General features: G+C 41.7%; 1 protein-coding gene across 11 annotated transcripts in view; it reads right to left on the bottom strand.

Moving 5' to 3' along the window:
• GOLGA4 (golgin A4) overlaps positions 1-5117 on the bottom strand; it is a 74592-nt gene extending 69475 nt beyond the window's left edge. For 5 of the 11 annotated variants that reach the window (XR_014226897.1, XR_014226898.1, XR_014226899.1 and 2 more), the window contains exons 1-2: positions 4804-5093; positions 1249-1344 (exon numbers count right to left, since the gene is read on the bottom strand). Coding sequence is in view for 2 of the 11 variants with exons in the window: in XM_082292599.1 (XP_082148725.1) it covers positions 1249-1344; positions 4804-4890 (183 nt within the window). In the remaining 9 variants the exon portion in view is untranslated. Of the gene's footprint in view, positions 1-1248; positions 1345-4803 lie in introns of all 11 variants that reach the window. The other 6 variants (XR_014226893.1, XR_014226894.1, XR_014226895.1 and 3 more) reach the window with 4 other exon arrangements.
• Between the last annotated feature and the right edge of the window lie 15455 nt (positions 5118-20572).

Genomic DNA, 20572 nt, shown 5'->3' with positions numbered 1-20572 from the left:
TCATGTGGCAATATGCTACTTCTATACCCTGCATTAAGAACAGAAAACTATCCTTACGGAAAATATTGGTAATTTATCCTGGGTGACACTGCTTGCTAACATTCTAGAGCACCAGTTAACAGAAAATCTTTCTCCAGGAAGAGAGGAAATTCATTACAGACATACATACATACATACCTACATACATATACATATATCTCACAGTAGAGAAAATAAGTACTTATTAGAAAATACCAAAATACAAAACCAAATCATGAAGTAGTTTCCCTTTAATTTCTATTATTGCAGGGAGCAAACTGCCAAGCTGTAATCACTGATAGCATTCATAATGAAATCTATTACAAATTTCAGGTATAGCTGACTATGTCCTAAAGAAAACATGGTGTTAAAAATTAAAGTGGATTGTTCCACTGCAAGAAAACACATGATTTTTTGTGGGAAAACGAAGCAATTGAATTTTCTGACTAGGACACAACATTTCCGCTGAAAAATATGCTACCAGCTTATGTCCATGCCCACTAAGTCAGGGAAATTTTTTGTTTGTTTGTATTTGTTGCCTTTTTTAAAATCAAGCCACTTCAAAAGAGCTGCAGTACTCACTATGAAACGAGGTAAGTCCAGATTATCTTCTTTGTTTGCTTTATTATGCAAGTCAAGGTTACCCATCATCCTGATAATTATTTTAATCATATTTTATGACTGATAATTTAGACTCAGTTTGGTTTATTGTTTAGGTTTTTTTGGGGGGGGTGAGGAGGGCTGGGTTGTTTTTTATTTTGGGGGCAGGGGACAGAGGAAGTGGGATGGGGGAAATAACTTTTGAGTTTGATACTTATTACTGGCATGGTTAGCAACAACCACAAATGCTCTGTTTAAAACTTTTGGATCATCCACCTCAGATTACCTGGATTCACCTAGGCTTTTCAACCAAAAGCAGGACAAAAATGAAGTTAGCCTCTCTGAATGTATCTTCTGTCCCACTACCTCACTGAGTTCAGTTCAGGAGTAAGATTTTTAAGACCTGAAGACTTAAAACATTTCCTCATCTGGGGGTTAATCACTACAGGTTAAAGATCTGTTTTGTTAATATTAAACACTTTAGTATTCAACCTAAAAAATAGACTATTCACATCTATAAATGCACAGGAAATAGTGAGATTGAGGAATTAAAAAAAAAAAAAAGCACCGAAGGACACAATGTTAGAATTTTTTATGCTGAAAAACAGAGAAAACCAGTTCTCTACTGACCTCTTTGTCTGGTGTTAAAGTGCCTTCATCATTCTGATCTGTAAATGAAGTTGGCCTGATTCTGTTGCCAGTTGATGGAGGGGATTTGGAAGGGACCTACAGAGAGATCATGTATATCAACAAGTAATACTATAAATTCCAGAATAATTATTCTGCATCATAATTTATTTCAACAATTACTAACTATATAATCTCAGTAAAGCCTAGTCTAGATCTTTTTAAAGAAAAAAAACCCGTATATAACAAGTTCTACCTTACTACAAGGTCTCCAGAGCAGAATGTGTCATGAATCAGCCACAAGAACATGCAATGGGTTATTTAGATTATTTCTCACTACGGTCCTCTTAGACCATATTTGAAAAACCAGCCTCCTAATATTTTAGGAACATATTACAGTTGCTTACAGTTTAAAAGTTTTGTGATTTGACAGGGATTCAAGCATTTACAAGTGTAATAGCATCTGATCATGAATTTAGAAAATTAAAAACAAAAATATGACACAAAGAAAATTTATAAACATTAAATTTATAACATTTATAAAATTGAATCTAAACAATGAAAAAGGGCAGAAGAAATTACTATATTTTCAGATGTCAATATGTACTTGTTTTTCCTATCTGAAATAAAAATCTGTTCACAGAAATTTTACAGCTTCATGCAAACTGAGATTCTAACACACCAATTCAAACAAACCACCTTGCCAGCCTCATAATTCAAACTTCAAATATAAAATCTCAGTATAAATAGAATGAGTAGTAAAGTATCAACAAGCGTATCTATAAAAAAAAAAAGTAATTAGCAAGATCTCTCATTACCTATTTCAAGAGGCTGGAAGAATTGTGGGCTCAAAACATTTCCAGCATGTGTGCGGGGGAAGGGAAAGTTCAGGCCTTGCTTTGATGAGGTGATGCCCTGTTCCACACACCCCATGCCTCTGGACCTGTATCCCAGTCCTGCAGTGGCTGCCAATATCTGGCACACCAGAGGAAATGTGCCACACTCCACCCCTGGAGCCCCAGTCCAGCCCCAGAGTGGTCAGACGATCAGAAGTTCCACCTGGGGGAAGGGCCCAGGAGCACTTGACCCGGGATATATAAGGCAAGCACATGCACATCTTGACCCTACCTCCTCTTGAAATTTCTATCAGCTGAACACTGCTGAAAACAGGAGTGGTAGCTATATCAAAATTATTCTAAAATCTGTCATAGTTAGAAGTCTGATGAGGTAGACCAATGTCCCAACCCAAAAATACTACTCAAAAGTCAAACAGCTTAATGAGTACCAAACAGCTATTTACCATGAAAGCTTAACGTATTGCTGAAAAAAATCATACCAAAGTATTCATAGGGTTTGTAAAAAAATTGTTCTATTCATGTAGGGGATATGAGTAGAGCAGAGAGGGTATAGAGCATAGTGAGTGAAGCCCCTCTACAACAGGGTATAGGAAAGAAAAGAGCAAAAATTAATGCAAACATGAGTTTCACAAACTAAGAAATTGTAACAGTTAGGAAAATTTGATCTGAAAACGTTTTGACAGGAAGTAATGCATTTTAAGGATCTGAATTACTAAAAGCAAAGGAAAAAAGCATATCCCACACTTTTTGCAAGACTACAGTATATTTTATAAGCCTCAAAACTTCACTTCGTCCTCCTTCAGAGAATCTGTTTTCAGGTAAGATACAAGAAATGAGAAGACAAACCTATTTTACTTCTAAGATCAATTTTAACTATGTCCCCCTAGTGTCCCATGAGAGCAACTGAAGAGTAAGAAACATTGCAAGACAACTATTTTACATGAAAGTAAAAATATGCAGTAATTTTTTGCTTCTGCCTTTCCATTTATGTCAACCCTTGAGTTACATAATCTGCTCTGTCCACAGTACAGCACACTAGGTCTGTACACTAGGTATAATTTATCATAAGCCCTCGTATCAGGTTTCAGGGTATTTGTCAATGTTAATTTTTCAAGAGCCAGATAAAGACTGAAGTATATTACACTGTTGGGTGCATACATGCATGTAGGCCTTTATTTATTCAGTAGGATGCTTTTAAGCAAGTACCAACTCTTGAACACATGCACTGAGTATCCTGAACTATGTGGATTACAATACCCTGAACTAAATGGATTACAATACTGTGTGAAAGGTATCATAATTTAGCTGCTGCATATTGAAAACAGTAAACTCTGCAGCTCAATCTTTTTACACTGTACTGAAAGTTCACCACATATGGCAATTAAGACAGCACTCTGAACTGCAACTAACAAAAATATACTTCACTAACTAGAGAAGGCACAAAATTAATAACTATGGAAGGCCTTAAAGTAAGACTCAACAAGCTACATAAAACTTCACAATAAACCCATTTCCAAGAATCTTACTTCTATTTCACAAATGAGTGATTCAAAAAATACAACATAACTGAATGTCAGAAGTTTTGAAACCATGGTCTAATACTGAGACTATGCAATGCCAAATCTCCCAGTGGCTCAGATTACATTCAGATCAAGCCCAGGCAACTAATCACTTATTTGTCAAATTAACTAAATTACCTGCCTGTAGCTTAACATTCACAGAATTCAGAGTTTATTTCAGTTTTATACTTCTAGATTCCAAGATACAAAGGATACTTAACCTAGCAATAAGACACAGGCAGACATTACCAGAAGACTTTGCCAATAGGAAGTTAACTTGTTGAAGTCTTTCTACCCAAAATTTTCTAAGAGAGAATTTATTCTGCTTGGACACACACGTGAAATCATGACAACGTTCTTCTGGCCACTGTCACTTGGACAGATACTCTGCACACGTGTTATATCTAGTGTGTATCATTATCACTTAAAAACAGCCGTTTCTAGAATCCAACATTTATAATAATGTAGTGAAAGTACATGCAAGAGAAAAATGTTATGACTAGAACAAATAAATAAATGCCTTGTTCTGATTTATACTATACGCTCAATTAATCTACAGTTTTAAAAAACCCAAGGATAAGGCTGAGGTAAGCAAACCAGCCCTCTAAAACATGGAAACAGAAGGGACGTACAGAACTGAAAGAATAACCATTAAGATGAGAGAAAAGGATAACTAGGGACCTCAATGCTGGTTTGTTATTCAGTGCACCTGAAAGTATCATTACGCTAAATGCTAAGGAAGAAACCCATTTCTGTTTCATTCTGTTTGATGTTCAAGCAAGAGATGGTTTTTACATTCCTCCGCAAGTCAGCCTTTGTAACGCGGCCAAAACGAAGCACGGTCTCTGGCATGAGGCGGATGGGTAACAACGAACATAGATGTCGAAGTTCTAGCGAAACCACGCTGACGGCGACCCGGGGCGCGACTCCCGACAGCCGACCGACCCCGGAGCCTTTGGTCGGCCAGGCCTGAGCGGCGTGACCCTCCCGCGGCTGCGGCAGCAGGGCCGGTCCGACCGGCCCGCGGGACAACCAAGGCCTCCCCGGGCGAGGCGCGGCCCCGCCCCGCCGGGTGTAAGGCCGTCACAAGCACCCACAACGCTCCGGCGGACACGTCTCCCAGCGGCCCCTCCCCGCCGTACCTGCGGTGGGAGGAAGCCCGCACGTCCCCCCACTCCGCGCGGCGGCACCTGCTCCTCGCTGATCTTCTGCTTCAGCTTCTTGAACATGGTGGCGGGATGGAGAAGGGGATGAGGGTACGGCTTCCGGGCCGACCGGCCAGGCGGCGAGGGGCGCCCAGGGAGCGGCGGAACCGATCTCCCCTCGCCCCGGCCCGCGAAGCCACCGCCGCTCGGCCCTCGGACGCCCCTCCGCGGGGCACGGGCAGCCGCGACCGCTGCGCCTGCGCAGCCAACGTGAAGCCGAGCGCTTCGGCCAGCACGGTGTGCGGCGAGGCACAAACTTCCGAACGCAATGCCCGGCGCTACTCCTCCCACAACGCAGGCGGAGGTGCATCCCGAGCGGCCCTGGGAGCCAGGACCGCGGCGGGGCGGGGCGGAGCGGCGCTGCCTGGCTTCACTTGCTCCATCTCTCCCGGCGGGTGCGGGAGGCCGTGCCGTCCTGGGAATGGAGCGGGCGGAGGAGTGACCGCTTCTGTCTGGAGGGAGGAAAAACAGAGCGGTAAAAGCTACACCGCCTCGCTGCACCTTTCCGCCGCCGTAGCCGTACCTTAAACCCCGCCACCGCGACGCTTGATTTACCAGAATGCTGACCCTGAGGGTCTGTAAGCCCTCACGTGAGAGTCCTCCTGAGTCGGTCAGCGACAGTGTCGAGGACAAGCCGAAGAATCGGGCAGCAAGAAAACAAAAAGATGCTTGGTTCTTGGGCTTGTGAAAGCTTCCGACTAAAAATGCCCAAAAGTTGCTTTTTGAAACTGCCTGGAAACCTATCCGCTGATCACAAAGTCGAGACGTTTTCGTTCTAGTCCACCCTGAAACCTTCTGTTTGTAAACCTGAGATACACTGTTACGACTGAAATACCATTGAAGGTGGAAAGGCAGTGTTTGCTACTATTGTTGTTGCTACTGTTTCCATGAAACTAGGGCGGAAATGTTCTTGGCTACTTCAGGTTAAAACCTCTGGCTTTAGATCCCTCGTTGGATGACGTTTGTGCGTGTTCAGTGCTGCCAGTGTAGATGCTGAATGCTGTCAGCAGTAGCCAGCATTCATTCTCCAACAATGGGACTGTTTTGAAACTTGTTGACAGTGACATTGTATGAAGGCTAAAAAATACATGGTGCTGTTTGCAAGCAACGAACCGTGTGGTCTTCTGTAAAGCTTCCTACTAAGGAGGCTGTATGCAGTAATCACAAACACCCAGAAATGTTTTCACTGAAATACACTCCTGAAATCTGTAAGTAATTTGAGGGGAGAAAATGGATAGGAAATTATTTTCCCATTTGCTGTTACAGTGACTAAAAAAAAATCAAGATACATATACAGCAAAAATAAACAGCTGGTTTTTCTAGGTTTTTTGCAACGTGTTTAAACAAAAATATTTTTCAGCAATCTGTTTAGTTGTAAATAAACTGTGACTGGTAATGACTCTATTTTGTGTCTTCCTGTTAAGACTACTATGCATGCTTCAGATGACAGCAGTGACTTGCACACTCTACTGATTTTTGGTGAGAACTACTGACTGCAAAAACCTTCAAAAAAGTTAATCTGAACCTATAAGCTGTAACAGCCAGGTAAGTATCTTGAAGATTTGTAAGGTATCTTTTCTGTAGGTTGAAACAGAAGTATAGGAAAAAGTCTCTGGGACTAAAAGGGCAAAACCATCTGAATAGCAGTCCATGAGGAAAAGACATAAAATGGGCAACTCAGTTTATTGCATCCATAAAAATTAAACATTTTCTACTTGTGAGGTAGATTCTGTTTCCTCTAAATATGACATGCAGCAGTATGGCTGCAAAATTCAGAGGTTATCAAGTGAGAGGAGCATTGCCTGATAAATGTTTTGGGAAACCCTTTAACAACCTTCAATAACCTAATAAATCCATGATCATCTCACACCTATGTTCTCTATTACAAATGCTAGCTCATATTCTCTTTTTCTGTTCAGATTACTCTTTTGATTTAAACCTAAGTCACTAAATGTAGTATGTGAATTTGATGGACAGATGCATAATTGAAAGGACTCTAGCTCCTACAGCTATCAAATAGAAAACCACAGCTTTTTAAAATTAATTCATAAAATGTATACAACACAAAAGAGAGCTCTGTATTATTTCCTTTGGAAATTTAAACCTTGAGATGGTATGTTCTGAGTGTTTCTCATAGTACAGATGTTTTCTTAGGACTAAAGGCTGTGTGGAAGAGAATAAATTTGAGATTAGAAACTATAATAAAATAAGTCATTTTTTCCTACACTAAAGTCTTAGTTCTACAGAAAGTGGTAAGGAGATTTATTAATTGAAACTCTTTTAATGGGTTGCAATAATACTAATCTGGTAATCATATGATAATTGGATGTTTTCTAGGGGACTTTTTTTACTACAGCAAGGTCTTTTGTTATGTAAATTTCAAGGTACTTGATCACCTCCTGTTCTTCACAGGAGGTGCCTAACCTGGGTTTTAGAAATAGACGAAATAATATTTGTATATATAATTTAATCACATATAGATTGGTGGTATTTAAAAAAATCAATGTGAATTTCTTTACTTTTGAATTGGTATCTGTCTTGGGGTGACTGTATGATACTATGCTCCCTATCGTCTGCCCTATGCCAGACATGAGTTCTGTACCTTTAAAGCTAGCTCCAGGAGAGGGGGTAGAGCCGGTGGAATTCCTTCAGCGTTGTGTTCAAAAACACAGATAACTACTTCTGCCTGGCTGCTCTCGGCTCTCTGCAACAGGGAAGAAAGTGGTATTCCCTTGTTTTTTTAGCTAGCTTCTTGTTCATTAGCTAAAGCACAGAGCCCTGGGACTTTGGTTTCTTCTTCTTCTCTTCTGGACTGTTCAGCAACACCAGAATATCATTCGGGAGACCCGACACTGTGGCCCGAAGGGGCCCACGCCGAAACCCAGCTCCAGAGAGGAGAGAGTCACACCCACAAGGACTTTGAATTTTACCAGGTTTCTCTCCACAGCAAGAGGTTTTATTATTTAGCATTATTCTTCTTTTTTCCCTTTCCTGTGCCTGTGCGCACTCTGCTTGTTAAATAAATAACTTTTTTTTTCACTTTCCTCCAAGGAAAATCCTTTCCAAACCTGGTGGGGGAGGGATGGCTGTAACCTGCCTTCTATCAGAGAACGTTCATTTCAGACGTTCCTTTGCATTTGTCTCAAACCGGGACAGTATCTTTTGTGATGCATGGCTATGTGTCTAGTATTACTCCCATAATACAAAACGGTATCCCACATCAAGCAGTAGTATCCAGATTCTGAAGATATGTATGATAACTCTGCAAAATCCTATCAAAAGCCTTCTAAATGGACTTTAAATGTTTTAGCATCTGAGCAAGTTTGATTAAAACATATTGCAACATACAAAGCATTTACTCTAAACCCCACAGAAGTCCTGGAGGAAACATCTCAAACTACATTCCTACACACAGAATGTCAAAATCCCATACTTAGCTGAATGATACGTTTTTTCTAGAGAGTCAATCTGATCCTAGCATATTTATTTGCAAAGTTAAAAGAAGAAGTTGAAAGTGAAGATATGCCCCTCCTTTTTTATCTTCCTTAAGTACACCAGTTAACACAGATTTAAAAAAGAGAAATATGACACTATGGTGCTCTCTGCAAAAGATAAATGTATACTTGCAAAAGGCACTGCTTATGGTATATAATTAAGAATAATCCGTTCCAAATTAAATCTATAGCAGTCGTTAAGGTATTTCTCTGGGAAAGGGAATAGAGCATAAATGTAGAAGATTATTCTCACACCAGTCTAGATTTCTCTAATTGTCAGCAACACTGGCCCACACATGCCTGCCATCTCATTCCTTGCCTTTTGCTAGCTTCATTGCTTGTCAGACCATCTCCTTAGTAATTTCTGCATGTTCAGTCTGCAGAAAACTAACCTGGCAAAAGAGTAAGTAATTTCTGCTGACTTAGTGTGCTGAGCTTCCCCTGAGAACCAGAGCTGCTGCAAGGGAGACAGATGCAGTCAGGAGCTGGACAGTTTTATGTTGCAAGTTATTTCAGATTGCTCACAAACATACAGTCTTCGGTGAGCAATTTGCTTAACTTTACTCAAGTAATCCCATTGAGTGCTTTTTCAAGTTCAGATAACAAGCAATTCTGTTACTGGAAGTATTGATACTATCTCAACTACCTTAGCTCCTTGTTATTACCGCAGGCCTGGGCCCTAGGGTATATCACCGTGTCCTGCAGCCATAGGGAGGAGAAGGAGAGAAGATCCGGCAGGCAGGAATTGTGCAGCAAGATTAATTTATTTAAGTATTTTACAAACTCTTTTATAGACTTTTTTCTTCATAGTCTAATTGGACAAAGGATCAGCCACCCCTTGGGGTGATTGGCTAAAATCCTAAAACATCCATTGTCAAAATATTTTTCTACTATACCATAAACAAGACTTCTCAAGGCTGCAGGTGTTTGGTTGTTTACCTACTCTGCTACCTCTTCTGTGAGAGAGAAAAGTCTCTCATGGACTTAGAAACTAGCAAGAAAATCCTTGCTAGTGGCGTTTTTGTATCTACAATTCCCCCTTTTTGTTTGATAAGAGAACAACTATACTATTAATCCTAAATAGAAATTTACATCAGTTATTAATTCTAAATATGTCCTTAAGGCTTTAACTATCTGACTCCATAACAAGAAATTTAAAGTTCAGTCTCTGCTGGTGGAAGGACCATCCCAGTCTCCGAATGTAGAAGGACCATCTGCCTGATGGTTGACATCCTGGTCATCATCAGAAGAGTCATTAGGCTGATGAGCTACATTCTGGTTGCCATTTGGATGGTTGGCGTTCCGGTCATCATTTGGAAGTTGCCTGTTCTGCCTCTGGTGCCGTAGGTCAGGGCGAACACATTTTGAAGGTAGCCACTGTATCCCAGTATCTGAAGACTCGAAGCTGAGTCCAGGGCAGACGGGCATTCGGCAGGATCAGGGTGCATGTCATCTGTGGCCTTTGGTCAGAGATGTCTGCAGTCCAGAAGGCCTGGGGAAGTCCCGTAGATCCACTGCCGTTATCTTCGTGAGTTTGTTGTTCTATCCTGGGGACACAAGACTTAAAAGGCACTAATTTAGCAAGGCAGGTCTTTTCAGGAATAGTGACAGGGGTTTTTGCGTGGAGACCATAGCACAAATCTGACCTTTAAAGTCAGCATCAATAACTCCTGAGTGCACTAAAATTCCTTGATGGGCAACGTCAGGTTTTCCCACCAGCATCGCACTGGATCCCTGGGCTAAGGGTCCATATACATCCAAGGGAACCTTATAAATACCGCTAGAGTCTAAGACGACTGCGGCTGCAGTGTGGACGTCAAACCCGTCTGATCCCTGGGTGCTGTCTCTAGGGTGGCTGAGTAGGCCTGTGCCTGTATCTGTGCCACTCTCTGGGGGAGCGACTGCATCGGAGAGCAATTCCCCCTCCTTGCACCCTGGCGGAAGTTTCCCGACAAAGGCTGACCATCGGCATGAGTCCGGGATCTACAGTAGCCCGTGCAATGCCCTGGCCTGCCACACCTCTTGCACTGGGGGATCGGTGTGTTCTCTTTTTGGCTCGGCTTAGGCCACCCCTGCCCGCCGCTCCGCAGCCGCTGCCGCTTCCAGGTTTTCCCGCGGCAGCGCTACTTCTGGGTTCGCCGCCAGCCGCGCCGCTTCCTGGTTTGGAGCCGTGGCTCCCGCGGGCGGCGCGGGCGGTGCTGGCAGCGCAGGCTCGGCGCAGGCTCGGCGCACCCTGCGCAGCAGGATGGCTCTGGCATCCGCTGCAGTAGCAAGCTGAACAGGTCCTCCATCCTTTGGGATAGGTTTGGTAACTCTGTCAGCAACGGCAGATGCTGCATTAAAAGGTTGATGGCTCGGTTCTGCGACTGCGCAGAACAGTCCAGCGCCAAGGAAGGCAGCGGACCACAAGCAGGCAGTCTCGGAGCAGGCACGCCCGGCGCTATTCCGGCTAAAAAGTTAGATCCAGGTGCATACACAACCGAGCTTAGGCCGCTTCCATTTTTCACCTGTTTTGGTTGCTTTGGTTCACGACCAGAAGATGTGTGAACAGGCTGCAGGAACGCAGCCAAAGCAGACCTTTTCTGGTTCCCAGATCCCACCTTAGCGCAGGCTTCGACCATGTCTGTTACCTCAGGATCCCCTGGCAAAGCATCTATGATTTTTCTGCACTCTTCATTTGCATTATCTCTCACTAACTGCCTTAACAACATCTGCCTTAACCCATCATCCTCAACCTGCTTTCTCGAGAGCTTATGTACAAACCAGTTCTTTACACACAGTTTACAGAATGTTGCATTTGGTAATATTTGCAGTTTCTACTCCTACTAATAAAATTCAAAATACTATTGTTGATGTTAAAGTAGTCAGGGAGTGTATCTTGCACAGATGCACATGCAATCAGTTTCATTTTGCAAGTATTGTCTTTACTTCAATACAAATGTTACAAAACACAGCACGTTACTTGACAGTGCAGTGAAAATTGTGGCAACTCGTTGTACCTGCAACCTACAGAATGAGAAGTAGTTGTGCAAAGTAAATTCTTTATAGTACTGTGATTAGAGCCCTAAAAGCTTTAATATAAATAAAAGGGATAATCAGAGCATTTTTCTAGTGTGATCCGATTGCTAATTTTACATTTAAATGGTATGACTTACAACCACCACCAGATGACACTGTTCTAGAAGATTATGCCTCTGCAGAGCCATTGTCAGTATTACAAATACAAAACTGTACCATGTTTTACATTACATGTAAATACTAAAACTACAACAATGAGAGTTTAATACCATTCAGGTCAGGGAACAAACAAAACCCAAAGTTTCTATATCAGCTGTAAAATCCCCCTGTGTCCAAGGATGCTTTAGGTAAACTACTGTATATCAAATACTAAATTTCTTTACCACTTGCCTGACTTCATAGCAAACAGTCTATGCTGTTTATTTGTGCATTCATATATTCACCTGTAGTGCCTAGATATTGGCCTGAACTCAGTGCAAGTAAAACAGAGGAAAGAATTAATTAATGAATTGAATTAAGATGGTGAGTGACATGAGGGAGAAGTCAGATTTGTGTGCTCAAAATGCACAAGGCTATGAAAAGAACACTGTCTGAAAAAGCTGAAAGGTAACCTAAAGGCTGCAATTGTTCACACTGAGAAGACGAGAAAAATTGAATCACTTCAGAGAGAAGAAAAGCAGCAAGCATTGCTGCTCTGCACCTGGGAGGGAACAGAACCTCTGTGTTTTAATGGGAAAGTTAAGAGATCACGTTTCATGCCATGTACCTGTCTTTCCAAAAGTAGAAAGTGCAAGCTCAGCCACTGAAGACAAATTACTAAGAACCACTGCAGCAAACTGGCTTACTCGAGACATCTTTTTTTTTTTTATGAATGGGAATATAAGAGATTAAGAGATTTAAAAGTGAGTGACAGGATTTGACCTTGCAAGAGTCTGACTTTCCTAAAACAAAACTCTTAATTTTATCACTACTTTGTTAAGTGGTGTTTCCTTTCTACTTTTCTCTAGAGTGTCAGAACCTTTCTCTTAAATTCTATTTTACTTTAATTGTACCTTAAAAACTCTGAATACCATGAAAAGGGAGCCAATTATGCTATAAACCAGTGTGGGGTATGCCCAGCCACTGCCCTGGAGGGATGTCTGCTGAGATAAGGAGATTGAGCAATCTCCCAGCAGGACTCCCTGGAAAGGCAACTACTTGGGTCATGGCGAGGAAAGGTAGACCCACAATCCTTTGGGAGACCCTATGCAGATCGTTCTGTAACCCATTGGTCTGTCCCAGACCCCCTGTAATCCATTGGTCCCCTTGCTGATCCCCTGCATCCCTATAAAAGCAAGATCAATTGGCCCCTGTGGCCTAGAGGGAGCCCGTCCCTGGCTTTCCCCTTCGCCGGAGGGGACCCACGATAAAGCTACCTTCCGTGCGGAACCAGCCACACGAGCCTTCTCGTCTCTCTCTCTGGTCTGGCTTGGCCTGGAGGCTGCCCTGCAGAGCTGAGCTGGAATCACAAGCTGATAATCACTAAAGAGCTGACAGCCTCTGCAAGGGCTCCTCTGCCAGCAGCTGAGAGGAAGACACCCCACCAAATCGATATGGGCAGGGACCTTGATCAAAAAAGAGAAAATAGCTTGCTCCTGAAGACAGAGCTGCTTCACTGCAGAGGAATGGGCTGGTTTTGAGGAGACCTAGGCTCTATTCCTAAATCTTCCAGTGTCCTGGTCACCCACAGTGGGCAAGCTATTTTGCATCTTAGTGCTTCTAAGTATTTTGATGAAGAAGAGTGATCCTTCCCAACTTCCTGCAAACACGTGCTTAGTTTTCCTCTTATCTTGCCCAGCTGCTGATAGAAAGGTTAAATGAATGACTGCTTATTTAGTTGCTTTTTAGGAATACTGAGATACGTATTCATAAAACACAACTGGGACTGCTGGGATTTTTCTTATACTATGATAATATTTTTCCCTAAACACTAAGAAACAGCAAATGATTTTGCTTAATAATTTCTGGTCAGCAGGAGTAAAAATCCATGCAAAGATCTGAGAAACTGAGTTGGGAAGAGCTAAAAAAACCCTAATATGTATGATTGCTTTAGATAAAATACTGAACATCTAAAACCACAACACTGGAGATGCTGCACTCAGCAGAACACAGCTGAGAAAAGTCACTAAGTCATAGTATAACAGATTCTGAAAGAAATGTACTGAATAACATTTGCCACCATCAAAATAAGCAGCTATTTCAAGGAGAATCAGGAAGTATTTTTTCCAATTAAATACTGTATAATTTGATAGGTCATTAAGGAAAATACTTTCCTTCTATGACATTGTTGGGGTTTTTAAGAGACCTAGTTTTTTTCCTGTTAAAGGAATTTCCCCCCATTCTGTTACTAAGACGATAAATCGCCGGGTACTTAAGAAAAGACAAAAGGGCCTAGCCACCTTTTTGTCTCACCGGGGTGTGGGTTCAGTTCGCTCTCAGCGTCAGGAGACAGGAGCTGCAGATAAAGGAGCTGCTGGTTCCTCTTCTCGGCCGTTTTTCTTCCTGCTGGAAACAACGCCGGGATCCCAAAGCCGTTCTCCCTGCCCTGCTGGCGGCCGGGCTGTGGCTGCCCTGCCCCGCTGCTGCTTCGAGCTTTCGCTGCGTTGTAGCCCTGCTCGCCCTGCCTGCCTGGGCCTCCGTGGGGTTTTCCCATCTGGATACATCTCGCCTGTCACCCGGGATTTGGGCTCGTCCCTGCTGCTCCAGCCTGCCGCTCCAGCCTGCTGTTCCCGAGAGCCCGGGATCGGCTGCCCAGGGGTTTGTGAAGCCTTTGTTCCTTCCCTTCCCGGGATCCCAGGGCACGGGTGCCGCGTGTTTCCCGAGCTCGCTCCGGAGCGCCCCCTGCAGCCGCGGGGGAACCATCGCACCTGCCCTGCTCACCGGGAGCCGCCAGCGCCCCTGCCGGCTGCGAGCGGAACTGCACCCAAGGGGAAAGGGCCCGACAGCCGAGAAGGCTGGGACTGGGTTTGTGTGTGCTGTTACTGCCATAGTTATTGCTGTTTTGTTTGACTGGTTATATATATAATAGTAAAGAACTGTTATTCCTATTTCCCACATCTTTGCCTAAAGGCCCTTGATTTTCAAAATTATAATAACTCAGAGGGAAAGGGGTTACATCTGCCACTTCAAGGGAGGCTTCTGCCTTCCTTAGCAGACACCTGTCTTTCAAAACCAAGACAGACATCAAATTTATAAAACTGATGTATGCAGAATACAGAAAGTTACAATTTAGGAATAATTAGACTATTTCCCTGCATCACAATTTCTGGAATCTACAAAACAGAACTGTTATGGTCCGGTTTTTTAAGTTACTACAAATGTCTCTGCCTGAATTAAGGTGTTAATGAGACCATATGCCAAAGCCAATAGTATGGATTTTATTTAATAGTAAATATGAGAAAGAGAGAAAGAAAAGGAAGAGAAAGAAGTAGAAAAGAGGTGGAGGGACAAAAAGAGAGATTAAAGAAAATATCACCACTCCATGGATCCCAATGATGTTCCATTGATCCTCTCCAGCTGGTCTTCTGGGTGGTGAGGGTCCCCAAGGGTCCCCCAAAAAGCACAGAATCCAATGGATTAATATATGCCCAGACCAGGTGGGAACGCTCAGGTACATCCCCTAGGGGGGGTGCAGTTTTACACAGTCTCTTGCAGCAGACTCTGGATCTGTTGCATCACTTTGCATCACATGCAATCCTGTAATGCAAGGCCTCAGGAATGAGTCTGGGGAGCACTTCGGGCGGTCTTTGATGGATGATGACACCCCCTCAGCTGCCTATCACATGAATGTACCGTGGATGTGGCCTTTCTAGGGTTGGGAGTTTCACAGCTCAGCTGGTTTGTGTACGGGAGAATGGATGTTTGTTGGGGTCCCTCCCCTGCCATGGAGCCTGGGAGAGGGGCCCTGAGGGGAGACACGGGGTTTCCCTGCCCCTGCTCAGCCTCGTTCCCATGGGTTGGTTTGTGTTTCCCTGCGCGGGCAGAAGGACCCTTGGTCCCGCGACTGGAACAGTTCCTCGGCAGAGCCCCGGCCATGCGGCTGGAGAAATAAACATCTCTGAAACATCTAGCAAGAATCTGTCTGTCCATATACATTTCCTTTCCACGGGACTCCTGGTTTGATATATGCATGTTGCAGTATCCCCACTGCAACAGATGTTCACTGCCTCTGACTAGAGGTTACGCCACACACCCGAAACCTCCTTCTCCCCCCTTGTTTTGGGGGAATCTGTGTAAACCTGGCCTCTGTGGGCTGTGGTGTCCCGCACCCCAAACCTAGCCAGGGATGATTTTCTGCTGTTTGGCTTTCTTATGGATGCATTCCTTCCCCTTAGCCTTGTTTGTTTCTCCCTAGACCTGAGATGATTGAACAGTAGTGTCTTCTTTATCTTATCGAGGCGGCCTATCTCACAGTCCAAAGTTCCAGTCAGGCATCGTCAAGGAGGGGTGGGCTTCTGTGGTTGTCTTTATATAGTTTTTGCTATAATGGGCAAAACTCCTTCATAGCAATGTTTAAGGCATAAACCATTTCAGTCTCTGACACAGAACAAATACACATTTTTGTTTCATGTTTGCACAAAGCCATTACAATTTCACACAACAAAAGGACAAGTTTTATGCAGCTAGATCTATCAATTAGTGCTTGCATTCAGGACATAAGGATTACGAAAGTAACAGATCTCTAAGAATACCACTTTCAGATTAGAAACTTGTCAGCTTAAGATAGTATCTGGATATTGCTATAATACTGCTTGAGTAGTGGCATACTCAATTCCCTACTCCTTATACTTTTCAGTGAAATGTTTTGGAGGGAGGTGTTTCTCGCTCTACTTAACTCCGTTTTCTAGCTGCCAGGATTAACTACAAGCTTTACCACCCACGGAATGCGGTGGAATATCTGGTTGAAGAGACCAAAGGCTTCAGGCTTGAAACTCCTTTCATGTCTGATCTACTTCTCAGTAAGAGGCCATAGGACACTTCTACATAAAGAAGAGTAACTTGCCTTTCAGCTGAAAATAGAGAATACTTCATCACCTCTCCTGAACTACTATAGAAGCACAGTTATTATTCAGTATTGATTTGCACACAGGATATCTGGCTTTCTTGAAGTGCTTTAGAAACCAATGTGTGGTAGGTCTGATGGCATGTCCATAAAATAAACACAAGTCATTTTACAGGTGAGTAAAGTAAGTTCTGAAAACCTCAAGATACTGCACAGCAACTTAGTGATGGCTATGGAACTTAAGCAGTGACTATTTGATACTGTTCTCAGATTTATCATTTAAAATATTTTTAATCCTTTGGCTAGAAGACACTTACATAACTGTGTACATACATAACGAAAAGAGATGCTTCCCTTGTTGCATTTTCATGCTATTTCATCATTTCTAGGAGCTCACCTGTATATAAGGATGACATGCTGACATGCTTCCTTTCCTCCCTTGTCTGCAAAGAAATATTGCAAATGGAGATGTCAAAGTCTTTGACTTGAAAAATATATTTAAAAGGAAGCAATTACCAAACTGCTCAGAATGCTCCAAGGATGTGACTCTGCATCTTCATCTCTTACCATGCACTATTTAAAATTAGAATAAAATTCTAATAACCAAATTGTTCTCTCTCAGACTTTGCTCACTTTGTCACTTTGACTCCACACTCCTTTCTCACATATTAAGCCTTTCCTTGCTTATATGGAAAAGGCCAGAGATATGGGGTTAAAAAAATCAGGTACAGCTCACAGAATAGTTATGTTTAATTGTTAATATAAAATAAAGATCTTGATTTACTAATATATTATTTATGTGTTCATGTATTAAAATGGAACACATAGCTTCTAAGTAGCAAAGTAACAGTTTTCCAATTATCCAAAAAAACCTCTGATGCCTGTAATTGAAGTATTGCAATATGACATTTACACAAGAAACACTTTAAAAAAACCCCTTATCACCACAAAACACTGACAAGTCTTCACACAAGTATTTCCTCTGGTAATTTCCTTCAAACCACTTGAACTTTTCTATGGCTCTTGAAGGGGAAAGGGGTTTAACCTAAGGGTTGCAATTAAGCAGTTACATTTTTAATAAACCAAATATGAACTCAAATTATTCTATTATGAAAAACTAGGCTGACCTCAACTTGTCCTGCAGCATCTGAAACTTCATTTGGAATAGACGTTTGGGAGACAAGACAAAACAGATGCTGTGTTGATCAGGATTGTCTCAGCATTAAACTGTATTCAGTATATTTGGGTCAGACAGAGGTCATAATCAGAAAGTTCAGCTCTAGAAAGATACTAGAAATTCTACAAGTTCGTTTAGTACTACAACATAGAGTAAACTAGCTAGGCATAAAAAGAACAAGACAACTGTGTTTTATTACTCTGTCTGGCTAAATTAAAGGATTTCAGGCAATTTCTTTTTATACTTCCATTACTGTTGGGTCCTTATGATAGCAGGAACTGTATTTGGAGCTTCTTAATTCTGATTTAGCAGCAATTTGCATGCCACCAAAGAAACTCAGAATTATGATGGAAGTCACTGCTTACTGAAGAATTTACAGTATGATTTCTACTCTGTGACTCTTTTCTCTTGAACATGTGATACTACTTCTTCACAGAAGTGCTACACTGAATTATTTACCAGAGATGAAGACCAGACATGCTCAGACAGGGAGGCCTGCGGTGGCTTCTTGAGTCAAAATACACAGAGCTCATGGAAACATCAAGATGTAATTCTGTCTCCTACCAGTAATGAATTAAAGAGAGACTTTGAACAGTCTTTGATTTACAAGTGTAAAGTGTAATTTATTGTTCTTCTATTATCCTACCTTATTTAGTTCATCCCTGTAATTATTCAAAATAGTTAGTAATGTTATTTCTATGTCATGTAACTCCCTAGACCTCTGTTCACCTCATTCTTCAATATAAAGTGCCACAATCCAAAACACAAAGATAATCTGGCAGTTGGTACCCCAAGAGAAGAGAAAAAGACTTATTATGATGAGAAAAACTGTTGCTAACAGTTAAAATTTCATAATTATACTACAAATATGCACACAGATTCTTAGAAGAAAGGCATAACTTCCTTTTGGCTCTGTTCAGCTACTGGAAGAAAGGTAACTCTTCACATGCTGTCATAACACATTAACCAGCATAATGTATTATATAATTCTTGTTCTAAGTATTCTAACAGTTGCACTGAAAATGTTTCATGCAGTATTTTCTTCTCTTCCTCCATGTACTAAAAATTGGTTTATTTAAGTTCATCTAATTAGGCAGAATATGACATTTCATAGATTCATTAATTTTATTATTCAAAGTATTTTTTCTGGATATTTCATTCTTTATAGTCTAGCAGTCCATTAGGAACAAATAACCAAACAACATACTGCTTTCCTTCCTGGCAACCTCTGTTAAAACCTTTTAATTTCTTACAGGTATGAACAATGTCAGAAAGCCCCATTGGGTAATATACTACCTAAAAACCGCATGGGGTTTGGGGTCTTCTGGTGTAGTCCATTTAGTATGTACTCAAGCAGGAGACATACAGGAGGGTTAGGTACAGGGAGGGAACATTTTGAAGTAACAAAACACCATGAATGAGAGTACTTCAGCTTCTGTGGCATCAGTAATGTAGAGTACACAGTGTATACTTTTAAAATATTCTCTTGTTGCCATCACTTTAAAGCCTGCAAAACTGCTGTGAAACTATTGAGTGGTTTTAGAAGTGACTTCTCTTACCTAAGCAGCCTGAAATACTTCAGAATCAAGCATTCAGAATCAACGGGGTACTTCTCTGGAGTTCAAAGGAGAAATTGCCACTTCAGGAGAATACCTAGTCTCCAAAGAGCAAACCAGAAAAGCAGACATCACCCAGGTAAACACAGTTGTTGTTCGACAGAAGTCTCAGAGCAAAGAGAACAGAGAGGTGATACACTGCTAACACAATCCAGACCAGAGAGACAGGTACATGAACAGTCTTCAAATCACTCTTTGCCGAAAACCAAGCAAAATTTCTTAACTTTAAGTTCAAAGATTTGCACTTTTTTGAATGCAGTTTTGTCTTTTTTAGCACCAACTTACAAATAGGTAAATCCAGTTGCATCATTCATGCAGAGATGCCCCCAGGAAGACAAAAGAATAAAAGCAAGTGAAAAGCTTTGTTATACGGTGCAAAGAAAATAATAATGAGTTCCCTCATGCCTGTTTGAGAGGATTACCACTGCAGACAAGAAATTTAACAATTATGAAATAAACTCCGTTAATGACCACTGTTAATTTTACTTTTAGTTAGTGAAACTAATTTCATTTATGCTGTCATGGAAGACTGTTGTTTTGTTAATTTAGTCTAACAATAAGACTGCTCAAAGATGAAGGCTGCTTGAAGATAGAAACACTGAAGGCATAGAAAACTGAAGTTTGCCTCCAATGCCTCCAGAGAATATGATTTTTAGGAGGGAAGGCAGGAGAGTGTAAATACTTAATCGGCTTGATGATGGAAACAGTGCTTCCTTTAAGAATGAGAAACTTGTCAAGCACATTAGTTAACAGAAAATATTTATATCCTTTAAACAAAAATCATTAATTGTTTACTTTTTAACATAAACTCCTGGCTGTTTTATTTTAAATATTTAAGTATATTTTTGTTGACATATTTTGAAATAGGGGAATGTGTAATTACTGAAAATATAAACTATCAAGAGAATTCAAACAAGGGACTCAAAATCAGACTTCACAGTGCAAATACAAAAGAGAAAAAGGATCAGAAAATGGCCTCACTGTAGAGATAACATCACAGTATTGAGAAAGGAGAGCAGCGGTACCCACCTAAGGATAATAAGTATCAGGTTTTCAGTACACCAGCGTAAAAACCTTCACATCTTTGCAATCCTGACCTTCTGAGTACTTTTCCTACAGCAACCTGCAACAAGAGCTTGCCAGCAAGGGGCTGCAAACAGCAGCAGCTTTCATTAGCTGATAAGCAGTAACAGCTTATACTTTTGTACCTACTTCTCTCTTTTCTTACCTCTACTATACCCCTGCAAACTCCACTCCCTGGTCTTCTCTATGCAAAACCAAGGTGCTCTCAATCCTGGGTTTCAGCCAGCTGCCTGGCTTAGGGTGGAGAGCAGCTGCTTCCCAGGTGGCCAGTCAGCAA

The sequence above is a fragment of the Coloeus monedula genome (genome assembly GCF_965178545.1).
Source record: "Coloeus monedula genome assembly, chromosome: 1".
Taxonomy (NCBI): Eukaryota; Metazoa; Chordata; class Aves; order Passeriformes; family Corvidae; genus Coloeus; species Coloeus monedula.
Note: the sequence above shows the minus strand (reverse complement) of the source record. Positions and strands in the feature narration are given on the sequence as shown.